The sequence below is a fragment of the Echinops telfairi genome, unplaced genomic scaffold (assembly GCF_000313985.2).
Source record: "Echinops telfairi isolate 266 unplaced genomic scaffold, ASM31398v2 ScPeMD7_9;HRSCAF=40, whole genome shotgun sequence".
In the NCBI taxonomy this organism is placed as follows: domain Eukaryota; kingdom Metazoa; phylum Chordata; class Mammalia; order Afrosoricida; family Tenrecidae; genus Echinops; species Echinops telfairi.
The window spans coordinates 19,361,752-19,375,488 of NW_022103906.1; the positions used below are offsets into that span (position 1 = coordinate 19,361,752).

Consider the following 13,737-nt stretch of genomic DNA (forward strand, 5'->3'; position numbering starts at 1 on the left):
ACCTTATAACACAACTTCAAGAGGGTGTCCTCCTCTGACATAACACCACTGAGCCACACCCCAGTACGAACATACAAAAACTAATCAAGTACAGACAAACATACAAACCAAAAGTACAGAAAGTTGTGGAAACCAGGTCCAGTCCAGCCTGCATCACAGGGGGGTGGGGGGGGTGACAAAGTTTTAACTCCTCAAGTCAGATTCCTGCCTTTGATTTTCTATACTCAACTCTCCCAAGTGACCACTTTCCTCCATCCCTCAGTGTTAGCTCGGGGGCGTTCTCCAGAGGCTTATTTCCTGTGTAGTTCCTCAAATGAATCCGGGGCTCCCACTGTCAGCCATCGCCTCCTGCACACCGGATTCTCAGCATTTAGGGTCTGATGCTAATCTCTTCTTCGACTTCGGATTCTATGGATTCTAATCCTCCAGTGACTGATGATCGTGTGCTTCTGCCATGTGGACTTAGTTGATATCTCACTTAGATGGCTGCTTGTTTGGAGATATGCCTTTAAGACCCCAGATGCTATTTTATCTGATAGCCGGACACCATCTAATTTCTTGGCCACATTTTGCTATAGCACCTGTATCTTCTGTGCTCCCTTTCTGAGGGCCAGTATGTAGCAGGGCCATGACATAAGAACTCATTGTTCTTAAGTCAGAGCTAGGATTTTGTGTGAGCCCAAAATCCATTTCTGGATCTGTGCTTTTTTTTAAAAAAACCCTTTTTGTTACTTGGGAGTTAATGCACATGTCACTATCATTCCATAGTTGAATCACATCAAGCAGTTTCTAAACTCAGTTTCCAAACAGTTTTCCTTCCTTGATTCCTTGACATCATCTCCCTTTTATCCCCACACACACCATTACCCCCCTACACACACACACACACACCACCACCAACCTGTGTTCTATTTGCTGTCCCTATAGGCTCATCAATCCTGGGTTTCATTTACCACACAGGCCTTGTCATCGTTCAACTCAAGAGGGAAGGGAGGCATCAGGATGTATGAAAGAGCACATGCCTTTTGAGAGGAAGAAAAATCACATCAGGGGTCTGTTTGGGAAAGAAAACAAAACAAAATGACCTTGGTGCTGGGCTGATTCTGAGCCAATAGGTCCGGTGGAATGGCGTCTTGGAGGAGACTCAAAGGGAACGAGGGGAGGGCTTGGGGAGGCCACCCCTGGGAGGTGTGTCGAGACCTCTGAGCGAGTGAGAAGAAATGCACAGGGGTGAGGAAGAAGGAAATTGGGGAACCAAGGATCTATTTGATTCAACTGAAGAAAGGCAGGGAGGCTGTGTGGAGACTGACGCCAGGAGGGGCGTGTGGCACTCTGAGAGGTACAGTGTCTGCCACCGGCTAGAGGCAACACAAGAGCACGGGGAAAGGAGGGCGTATGATGGTCACCTCACCCGCACAGCTGGGTGATGGGCAGTACAGTCTGATGTCCTAAACGATGCAAGAGCAAAGGGCAGGGCTTCTCACATCTTGGAACAAGGCCAAGATCCATCTTACCCTTTATGATTCGTTTTTTTTTTTTTTTTAAACCCCAGGTCTTATATAAAACATTTTAATGGCACCACCATCTATTTCCCTTAACTAAAAAATGTTGAATGTTTCTCTCACGCCAGTTTAAGAGGGAGACGAGAGTTTAAATTAAGTCCAAATGGTAAAAATTTAATGCAGCTCCAGCTGCCTGCAGGTTTCTTCAGCTCAAATCATTCGGTGCAAGAGCTCCTCCAGCTGCTTTGTGATCTCATCCACCATTTGAAATGCGCTGTGCTGCTGAGCGGCAGGCTAAAGCACATAATGAAAATCACTTGAGGTATGGCCGCTCTGATCAACAGGTGAATCCATTATCTGGTGGCAAAGCAAGCCGGATATTTCCAGTTAAGAAATAGTAATGATCTACTTGGAGGCACGGAAAAAGCAAAGCAAAACAAAAAAAAACCCCAAAACACCCTATGGGTCTGGAATTCTTCCGCCCAGGCCAATGCCTTAAGCTTGGAGCAGGTTTCCTGTGGCCACTTCAAGCCTTTCTAGGTGCGACAGTCTAACCATCAACTGGCCCCATTGACTTTCGATGTCTCACTGGGGACCAAAAAAAGCCCCTTAGTGATACGACTTTTGGCCGACACCCAGAGAAAATATGTTCTGAGTCCTTTGGGTGAGAGAAAGAGAGACGTGCAAACCGTAATAACTTTGGGGAAAGGATATGCCTACCTCTTAGGGAATTCCAGTTTGGACATGTATACCGACCCCTGGGCAGATTCTTGGCGTGCCAGTCACATAGTGGGTTCCAGGTTAGGCTGCAGTTTTAAACCACGAGCCATATTCTGAGGGAGAAAGATGACTACTCCGGAAAAGAGTGATCCCTCTCAGAAAGCCACATGGGGCCGTTCTACCCTGTCCTGCAGGGTTGCTGTGAGTCAGCATCCAGCGCATTTGTAGCATATTCTTGGGCAATCAGATGCAAAGCTTCCCTACTTCTTCATTCCTGGCACTATGGTAAATTTCATTTCCATTCCAACTGCATTGAGTAAGAGCCGACATTTTAACCAAGATCCCCAAGTACACCCGGGAAACACTGGGTGTCAGAATCTCCTAGCGATCCAGTTAAAATGTCCATTCTACCTCGGTCTGTCTGGGCTGGCAATGGAACTTCTCAGCCGGGGGTTGGACTGGGATGGGTCGATTGGGAAGCCTGCTTCCTTAGTTCTGCGACAAGGTGGCTTCAGTGCTGATGTGTCTTGCTTTGCTTCTGAGTTTTGATGGGCAACAGGTGATGCATGACACCTCTGGTGGCAGAGCTTGATGGGAGAGGTGACCAAGCCAAACAATGAACTGTCGTGCATACATGTAACGTGGCTGAGCGTCTCAAAGCTCTAGCTAATGAGAATACTGGCCCGTGGTCCTCGCCATCCCACTTGGCATAAGGTTTAGCTGGGAAGAGCAAAGTGGATTGAAGGGAGCAAAATGAGGTTGGGTGGGAGTAGCCAGAGTCCGTGGCTTTGAGATGAAGGGAAGTAGTGCCGTGGAGTAGATGAATGATCAGCAGGCTTCCTGGTGACACACAAATCGCCACGTGATTCCTGTCCATACTCAACTGGTCTTTTAAGAAGAAAGCTCCCACAGGTTGCCATTCGAAGTCACATCGCCAAATTGTATTCTTTCTTAGCGGTCACGTGCTAATTCTGACGCTTTCGCAATCTTGTTAAAATGTAGAATCTGATTCTGTGTAGCTGGGGTGGGCTGGCGGTTTCCCCGCAGGACCGGTTCGATTCCCTGGTGCATGGAAACAAAACCCTTTCACCAGCCGCACCCCGCTGATTGTGAGAATTAGCCAGTCTCTAAAAGCGCTCATGTGCTAGTTCTTCTCGCATGCGGACTCCAAACTTGGTTGCCGACCATACCCAGGAGTCTGCTTGATTTTCTCCCTCCTTTAAATGGTCCCTGCATCCTTTTCCTCCTTCCACAGGTGGAAAATAAAACCCCACGTTCTCGGGAGGCGTTGGGAAAGCTGAAATAACATCTATAGCAAGCGAACAGTTATAAGGGAAAGGCACAAAATGAATTTCATTCCATTTCCAGATGTAAAATGTCATAAAGAATCTTTTTCCATACCTGGCAAAAATAACGGGACTTTTCAAGACCATTTTCATTTAGCTTGCTGCATGCATGTTCATAAGCAGATATCAGAGTCTTCAGTGCCGAGCGTGTTATAGATGCGGTGTTTGTCACGTTCCTGAGGTTAAACCTCCAAAGGCCCCCCACTCAGCACGGGGGTCCACGACCCTCACTGAAATGGGGGGACTGGGTCTGCCCAGTGGTGGAATTCGGTATGTTTGCAGAGCAAGGACGCTGATCCCTGTGCGGAGCTTGACGACCGGTGTAATCATTCTCCCGTGAAGACAGACACTGGAGCGGTCCTCTGCTTCAAAGAGCATCCCGTGTAGTCGCTAAACACATATTTCATCCCGACTGCTCTCTTTCTCCTATACCCCTTTGTGTGAGATTTAGGGTCTTTGTAGGAACACCTGGATGTGAGCTGAGACAAACGAGCTAGGGGCAAGGGTCAAGGTGGCCCGTCCTCTGACGGACCGACATGACTCAACGAAATCCTACAGTCGGCGGAGCTTTGAGTGGGATCTGTGTTAAGGACGGTTGGTAAAAACAAGTGCGATGTTCCCCAAAGCACAAGGACACTTCAGAACGAGGCAGGAAAGGAACTCCAGGGTGGGAAGGTGTCCGTTTGTTAAGAGTCCCTGGGTCACACGACGCCATTCTTAAGAAACAGTTCCTCTGTTGAAAATTAGTTGTATAGGCAGATTAACGGTTGTGTCCGCCTAGAGAGTAACTCCCATGCTGGTCTTTTATGGGCAGGAAAGAGCTTTTTGCAACTTAGCTCCTGCTTTGTATAAATTATGAGAATAAGGGATGTGGGAGAACTTTGAGGTAATGAGAAAATATATATATAATTTGAGAAAGCCAATCAGTTTTTCTCTGGACTTTTAACAGATTGCTAACAGATTTGCAGATTTTGTTCCTAAAACTTCCTTGTGTTTTTCGATGGGATGTTCAACTTTATTATTCATGTTTCTCTTGCTCTGTAATCAACTCAACTGAAATCAGCCGGACTGCTGTATGATTAGATGATTCACAATTGAACCTGCCCCTGTCATTCCCCATTTGGGCTGTGCCTACTGATATGACCTCACCCCAAACTCGAGGTCATATCAACGCCAAATCAGGAATGGTTAAAAAATGAGAAGTATTTTTGCTTTACAAAAATGTAAGCCATTTCCTTTTGGTGGAGAGGTCTGACTGGATTGGGGGTACTCACTCCCATGGAGTCAGTGTTGACTCAGAGCCACCCCCTGGGGGTTTCCGAGATGGTAACTGTTTCTCCCGAGGAGCTACTAGTGGTTTCAAACTGCCGAACACGCAGATCACAGCCCAATGGTTAACCGCTACGCCACCAGGTCGCCCAAGTAGGCCATTTACATCCATCTCTCCTTCTCTTTCCTGGAACATGGGCTTAGAGGTGCCGCCTCATAACTATTATTTGCGTCGGTGATCATTGGTGACCGTTTTGGCGCTGACTTGAACGGTGTCATTGGAGGAGTGCTGTCATCGCCAGGGCTCTCTTGATCTGCGGCCTTTTCAAACTGAGCTTTGAGCTGGAATACAGATGCAGCAACTATGAGAAATAATGAAAGCCGTCACCACTGTCGGCAGCAGACGCTGGGTGTCCGTCCCCCACAAATCATGGACATCTGTATTCCGGACTGGTGCCCTTCAGGGCTGTGCCCGCAGAATGGCGGTGCCCGCAGAGTTTGACGACTTTCAAAAGGAATAGGTATCAGGGTTAGGCGTCATGTAATGAGCACAAATTCTTTCGAGTGGGATACTCTCCCTAATTCTTCCCAGAACTTTGTCATTTGGGGGCTTCCAGCACCTCCAAATAGCACTCTGTATCAATTCTAACTGTAGTAGGTTGAAAGCAGACCTGTCTATGATCTTAGGAATCCAAGTGGTATTGATGGTTATATGATCAGAAGATCATTGGCAAAGATGCATACAAATAGTTAACAAGGTAATGGTAAGAAATGTTGACCTTGATTTGTTTAGCTAAGATGTAAAGATTTTTGAAGGTCAAAGGTGTCCTTGTGTAGTGTTTTGGAGTCTAACTGTGTCTGACCCTCTAACATTAAGCTGCTGTGGCCTGCAGTTTTGAAGAGTGAAGCAAACCAGGGGGAGAGAGAGAAGGGGGAGAGAACAGGAAATGGAGTGAGGTGTTTCAGGAAGTTGTCAGGAGTTGACTGATTGATTCCAGATGGAAAGGGTCAGCCTTCCTGACCCAGGAAATACTCGCTAGGGGAAAGCAGTTGGCTTGTGGAAGGGGAAGGCCTGGGAGTGAGACAATGCTGGAATGCGCATTCCACTTCCCTCAGTCTGAAAACATTCAGAACTGTTAGCTTCTCCGAACAGAATAATATCAGTGTTGTCATCATTCATCAGAAAACAGTGAAGGAAGTTAAATCCGAAGCTTTGAATGTACCAAATGTATCTTCCCCTCCACAGTGGAGCTCCCTTTCCCACAAGTAGAGGGAATTCACCTAAGAGTCAGCACGTCAGCGTACGTATCTTGATATATAAGAATGCCAACCTAATACAGTTAATTTCAGGCGGTGGACTTTGCCACTTATGCCTTTTGCATTTTGCAAACTCATTTTAATTGGCAGGCTAGTCTAGATGGCTTATCGTTTGAGATACTTGAGATATTAAAAAGGAAGAACTTGTCATATACATAAGTACACACACACATGCACACAGACACACATTTGGACATCATTTAAACTCTTGTAATAAATTTTGCAGACACTGAAATAATTCAGGTTAATTCCCTGGCTGTCATGAGAGACCGGGGCTAGCCAGCAAGAGATTAAAATTTATTTCCATTGTTAATAGAAAATAATGAAGTGCATCTGAACCATCATGGTATGTCATTCAGGAAATGTTCGCTTTGGAACTAAGTCTCACTCCACCCAAATGGACAATGATGAAATCAACTGGCTCGTGACAGTCCCATATTTTGTGACAAGAATGCATGGGGAGCATTAATGTACAGCATGACAAGCACCTTGTGGAATGAATTAAAGTGATCGCAGAGAAAATACTCTTTATATCTACTTAGTCCCCAGAGGTCCCCCTCCATGCACCTAGGTCAGCTCATTCACAATTAAAGTCTGAATCACCCTCTCGCTTCTCAGAGAGGACAGCTCTGTCTGTGAAAGTCCACTCGTACACACCATTTGTGACAGTGGTCTCTTCCCCCTTTGCTTCTGTCCCCTCGCTTGTGATTTTCGTACAGAGCAGCAGGGCAGATAAGGTGCTTGCAACCTGCTCGTGCAGCTCACTTTTGTGACCTTGAGTGGAGGCCCGGCCTTTCCCTTTAAGCAGAATGTGATTTTGTGCTGTGTTGAGACTCCTCTCAGAAGAGCTCGTGCCCCTTGGTGAGCTTGTGTGGAGTGATGAATGTCTCTTGTCTTTTGGTTGCCAGGCAGGATTGCAATGTTTTGGAAGGACTTTTCCCAGGCCTGAACATGTTAACATTTGCACCATGAAAACGGGGCCAGAGATAGACAAGCGGTGCCTCTTCATTATGAACGAGTATATCAATGATATGTTTCCTATTGACGACATGGATTTCTTTAAGTTCACCGGGAGACAAGACAGAGCAGCACCCTACTGTATCTGTCATGCATTCACAGTGAGAAGCTGAAACATGCAAGAGACGCAGAGCAGATTGAGAACACATAGCCTGATGTTTTTGAATTACTGGGGCCTGTCAGGATACCCAGCACATGATGAGTGTCCACAGAGAATCTGTTGAGTTGAATGATTGATACTCATTTATGCCCCCATTGTGTTCATGGTACCTTTAGCATGTGGATAGAGGAAATGTTCTGTGGATTTATATGTCTTAGGGGTTCACTCAAACCTATTAATTAAAAAAATTAAAATATGCCATCTAAACAGCTGTTTAAGATGAGAATAATCAGATGAGTGTGCCAGAGGCTGGAGGTTGTCTGGGAAGAGACACCAGACAACTTACTGAGAGATGGCTGTGTTTCACACGGTGGGCATGATATGGGCTACACAGGTATGTCCATCTGTCAGCATCACAAGGCAAAGATTTATATGTTTCCATGAGTCTCTGTTTTATCTAAATAAAAAATCCTTCCAAGGCAATCATCTGCACCATTGAGTAAGGGAATGGGGAGCGTGGTAGAGATGAAATGAGAATGGCACCATTTGGACAATTCTTGAAGCTGGATGACAGCTACCTGGGGATTTGTTACTATTCTGTGAGTTTGAAAATTTCCAGAACAACAAGTTTAAAAGTTGTTATCTACTGAATCCTCTGGTATATTAGGAGGCCAGCTGAGCCAAAGATTTTGTCCTTCATTGAAAAAGCAAGGAATGGGGTGAAATAACAAGTAGATATAATAAGTGCAATAACAAAAAAATTACAAGTGGAATTTCAATGGAATTCATTTGAGGGTATGCAGGAAGAGCCAATTTTGGACATTTATTATGTACCTATTCAAATGCCCTTCTTCAAAAGCTCTATCCATATGCATGACTATACATATAACAGGTTCATTGCTCCAAAACAAATTGATGTGAATAAATGACTTTAGCTGAGACTAGACATATTTCTAGGAAGGCTCGTCTTCCTGGATCAAAGAAGTCTGAGACCCTGCGCAAGGCCAGTCTCCCTCAATATACCTGCCCTGGCTGCTCAGACCTTGGAAGATCTCTGCCTCTTTGAATGTCTCATATGCCCCTGAACTGCAGCACACATGATAAAACCCAATTAGATATCATACTCTGTACCCACGAAGGGTCAGTCATATTTTTCCAACTTGAAAGTAAGTTCTTCGAGAGTAGAAGCCATGTCTTCTAACATTTGGTAGCTAGCCCCCAGAGTCCTCTTTTACAGAACCCCATCCAGAGAGATTTGATGATTTATGTCATCCGTCTTATTGATTGATTAAACAAGACAGGGGTGAGGCAAGTAGGAGAACTCATCTGAGTTTGTCACCCACCGGACTCTGTATTAAATGCTTTCCATGCACTCTTAACACCTTGTAGCCTCACAAAAGCCTTGTATGAAGCCATTGCTATTTATGTTAAACAGATAAGAAGACTTATTTTTGGAAAGATTAACAAGTTAAAACATAGCATAATTGAGATTTGACACCTGTCTATTTATCTCCAGATCCATTACTCTTCCACTACTCCACACCCAACCCTTGCCTTTGCTCAGATTAGAGAATAAATGTCCTGTATTTTCAACCTTGAATTTTGGCAACCTCATATTCTTGCCAACAGCCTGTGCCTTTCTGCTGCGGCTCACCAATGGGCAGGGACACCACACACCATGATAAGCCAGCATCTGGAAGCCCGGGCTTGGATTAGGACATATCAGAAGGACAATAGCTGATCTTCCAGTTGGAGCTTAGATCTTGGTTTCCTAGTCATCCACAATTGGTGCCTAGTTGACTCCAGCTTAAGAATCACTGGGAATGCTTGTCCATGTCCTTCTGATATAGAATAAGGTTTCTAAAAACAGTAGGCAGATGACCAGTGTTTGAACACAACCCATTACAACACACAGAGAAGGGCAGCCTCTCCTCCCCAAAGGTTCTGCTATAATGATAGCAAGAGAACAAACCATTGAGATCCCCAGATACGTCCTTGTCCCAAGTGCTACTCCATATCACATGCATCATATGAGAGTCTGGCCAAAAAGAGTTCTGGCGTCTTACCTACTTTATGCGAAATTGACACACTGATCATCCCCGCCCCCATTTTTTTTCTTGGTAACACACAGGTTGTATTGTCAACAACCGTGAATGTGGATGGACATGTGCTAGCTGTCTCCGACAACATGTTTGTTCATAACAACTCTAAGCATGGACGAAGAGCAAGAAGACTCGACCCTTCGGAAGGTATGGCTGTGGGGCTCCGGAATGGAACAGAAATGAAGCCTCCATGGGTTTCCTTGTTTGAACTTCAAATGTATGTCTGTGATAAAGAGTGGCCCAGTGTTCAGAATCACGTGGGTTTGGAAATGAAGTTGTGAACACTTGCTGGCTCCAACCTGAGTGGTTGTAGCCCCCTTAATTGGCCCAGCCCATGCCAAGGTCCCCATGTCTCACTGTCTCATCCATTCAGTTCTGTGTTTTCCTTTTCGCTAGACGGGCATTTCAGGCAAATGTAGGCCCATGACATCTTAGTTAAACAGGAACATTACAGTGCCAGACGTGGTTGAATAAGTGTCAGATGTGCCCTTAAACAAATTGTGAGCCAAAACAAAACAGTGTGCAGAATGAAACTGACACTAATTGATTTTTGTTTGCTTGGACAAGAAGAAATCGTGGTCTGCTCTGGGTCATTTTCCAAGTGCATTAAAGTAATTAGAAATACCGGTAACTGTTAAACTTCAAGTTGTTCCAAAACATTAAAATATATCAATTAAGACAACTGACAAAACAAAGGGAATTCCACCTTAGTTCTTCCCATTTCTTCCATTGTCTGCAGCTCCCTGGTCTATGAAGACATTAAAATACAGCATAAATGGCCAATCTAGGCAACTCCGTTAGCAAGATGTTTTGTTGTGTACTGCCCACCAGCTCCCCCTTTAACCCAGCCTTTAAAATGTGTCTTGTATCATTTCAAATAAGAATTAATGAACTGAAAGAAAATGATTGCATCAGTAAAGAATTTGGAGTGGTGTTAATTCTCCTACAGTGGGCACTGAAAGGGGAGAAGAAAATCCCAGGGTTGAGAACTAGGAACCCATCCAGTTTTCCCCTGACTGATTGGATGTGATTGACTGGCTGTTCAAAGGAGGCTCATGTTTTTGGAGTCCTGCCAAAGTTCTCCTTCACCTTTGACCCTGTCAACTTTGGAAATGGAGTGATGGATTGACTTTAGTTATGGCCTGAAAACCAGATTGGGTTCCTGTTGGGGTGTAAAGTCCAGAGGCCTTGAACATATGGAAGAAGGGGAGAAAATTCTTCCTATAAAGTGAGTAAAGTGATTAGAAATTATCTCTTGATAGAGCTGGGGGTGGGGGAAAATCTTAAACTCGGATAGATTTGGCTTTCTCCTTCTCTCCCCCTGGCCCATTAACAAGCCCTGTAAACCTTAGCATCTTGTAGTCTGGGGCAGAGGAGGTGGGGAGAGAAAAGGGATTTACACGTTTCCAGTGTGATCAACTTACAAAAATATGGGAAAAACAACAGAGTTTTATAAACACTCTTTGCACAATTAGCCAAGTGTTTCACTTTTTCATACATAATGGCCAACTCATTAGGTTTTAATGGCTGGTGAAAACCAACCACCAATTAGGGAAGGTTGGCAAGTCAACAAAGCACAGCTTGAACTCTTTGGAATGACAAACAGCTTTCAAGAGCAGCCCATCCCAGAAACTCCAAACTTCAACCATGGATGGATAGAACTGACGGTTTTCTTTCCTATCTTCTTAGCTACCCCCTGCATCAAAGCCATCAGCCCAAGCGAAGGCTGGACCACAGGAGGAGCCATGGTCATCATCATTGGGGATAACTTCTTTGATGGTCTCCAAGTGGTGTTTGGGACCATGCTGGTATGGAGCGAGGTAGGCAAGGGCAACTTGCTTCTCGGATTGCCTTGTCCCAAAGGGTTTTTTGCTGTTGTTGTTGTTGTTTTTTAATTTTGAGAGGATCAGTTATTCCTGAAGCATTAGAAGCATTGTTGAGTATCGAAGCAAGGGAAAATGACATGCATGTCATGACTACAGAGATAAGACCCTTTGAAAAGATAAATATTCCTTGTGTTATTATTATTCACAATGGTAAGACATTAGAATTGCCCTAAGTATTGAACAATGGGAGATTGACTAGATAAGTGAAAGAATATAATTCTAGTATTAAGAGAGTGTGTTCTGAAAAATATTCATGACACAGAAGGGAAAATGCCTACACTATAATGCTGAATGAAAAAAAAAAAAAAGGACAACAGTGCCTGTGGATGTATTGCTTAATCACGTAACATGCAGCCATGAGGAAATATACTGGGGACACATACCAAATAGTAATATTTTTGACTCTAGGTTGTGAAATATTAATATATTTTTGATATTTTCCCGTAATTTCTCAATTTTTAAAACTGGGTGTGTTTTACTTTCACAATCAGAAAAACAACAAAATGTATTACCGAAAGATAATAGTGCTAGGTTGGGTTTGGAAATTGCCGCATTGTTACTTGAGATCATCAGCAGTAGAAGAGAGAAGACCTAGATTGGTCTTTTCCTAGGTTGGGTTAAAAGGAAATTCCAGAGGGAGACAGAGAGAGAGAGAAAGAGAGAGAGAGAGAGAGAGAAACTTTAAGAGTGTGAATGGAGCCCAGTGAGTGTGTCAGTTTCCCTGGAGCAAGGCAAGTTCAGGCTAGAGCCCAGTGTCCTCTGAGATGACTTGTCTAATAGAGATCTCTCCTCCCCACTGCTTATTCCTCAGCTGATCACTCCTCATGCCATCAGAGTGCAGACCCCTCCTCGACACATCCCTGGAGTGGTGGAAGTGACCTTATCTTACAAATCCAAACAGTTCTGCAAAGGAGCCCCTGGCAGGTTCATTTATACAGGTAAGTGAGAGAGGCGCTGTCTGCCAGGGAGCCTGGCTCCCCGTGAGAAGGTCTCTCCACTTTAGAATCCTTTTAGTTTCTTGGGTTTTGCTACGAGTGTGAGAATAGTGACCTAGAAGATAGCACAACAGGTGGGGGAAATGTGGACTCAATTCTGAATTTGTATTTTATTGAGGTAGTTTCTACATGGCCTGAGAGATGGTCCTGGCAGTTCATTTCAGGCATACAGTCTTACAAATGCAACTCTTCTAGAATTCTGCTAGATAGTCTTTTGTTCAAGTAACTAGATAAAATAATTATACGAAGTTGCTTGCTATCACTAAGCTTTCTTGGAAAGGATCCAAGATACCCTTTGCCAATGATGCTGCCTCGTGACTCATCTTACAGGCTTTTGAAAGGGGAGGTCACTCTAATAATTATTGAATGCCAATAAATATGAGTCCCAGGTACAGACAACATGCAGGGTATATTCTCTATTTCAACATGGAGAAACTTTTATAGAGGAGGCAGTAGAACTGTTGGAGAAACAGTCAATCAAGATGTTTGGTATTTACAATGAGTGGAATAAAAGTTTCAGTGTGTGCTGGAAGAGTGAGGCAAAGCTCCAAGGAGGAGAAGGAAGTCAAAGAAGGTTTTTAAAGATGGGGAGAATTTGGATGGCCAAAGAGAACAGAGGAGAATGTTCTAACTACAGGGAAAGTCACATGTGGAAAGGCACAGAGAATGAAATTTGCAGGTGGACAGAGAAGCAAGAAGGAGATGGTTCAACAGTGATGGTCAAGTACATTTGGGTTGGATCAGAACGTAGGCTCCATGAGCTAGATCTGGAAGGAAAGGCGTTTATAAACGTAAAGCTTTGCATGGTCCTTTGAATGGGGTTGGCAAGAAATAAAAACATGTTGAAGGTTCTCATGCAAATCAATTGTCTTAGTAAAAACAGTAACTGTTGATATGAAGATTAAATAGGAGGACGACTGAAGGCACAGAGTTCAATTAGAATAGGGTATGCTGAAAGAGGAAATAACAGGCATCGAGAAAAATATATAGGCCAAGAAAAAATCAGGCGTATGACACATTTTTTAATAATTTTATTTTTAGTATAGTTTTTTTCTCATTTGAACTTAGCCTCCAATTCTCAAGAAGTGTAAATATCTAGTTAGCTATCAATTAAGAGTAGGTGGAAAAGGGTAATTTTAAAGAAAAATGATTTAAAATTTTGTCTTTGACTTTTCTCTCTGAGGTAGGTACATGTTGGTTGGGTTTTCTGTGGATCCATGGAAGGTTCTATTAAAATAGTAATAAACAATTGAACTCCTCCAGCTCCAAAAGAGGTATAGTTGTTTCACCCATGTGTTCATTCATTGGAACTCGTATTTATTACGTGCCTACTGAGATAGTTAATTGTGCCAGCCTGACCGATAAACACAAGTGGGATTAACTGAAGGGCAGTGAGATAAATGGCTCAGTGAACCTCGCCTTTCTTGTCTCTCGCTCTTGATCATCGGACCAGTGTGCGGCTGCCTTGCTTGTTCTGTGCCTC

At 44.0% G+C, this 13,737-nt stretch overlaps 1 protein-coding gene across 1 annotated transcript in view; it reads left to right on the top strand.

The window, feature by feature from the left end:
* EBF2 (EBF transcription factor 2) overlaps positions 1-13,737 on the top strand; it is a 217,922-nt gene that overhangs the window by 162,496 nt on the left and 41,689 nt on the right. The window contains exons 10-12 of the mRNA XM_013005913.2: positions 9,403-9,520; positions 11,063-11,193; positions 12,071-12,197. Of these exons, the coding sequence (XP_012861367.1) occupies positions 9,403-9,520; positions 11,063-11,193; positions 12,071-12,197 (376 nt within the window). The remainder of the gene's footprint in view (positions 1-9,402; positions 9,521-11,062; positions 11,194-12,070; positions 12,198-13,737) is intronic.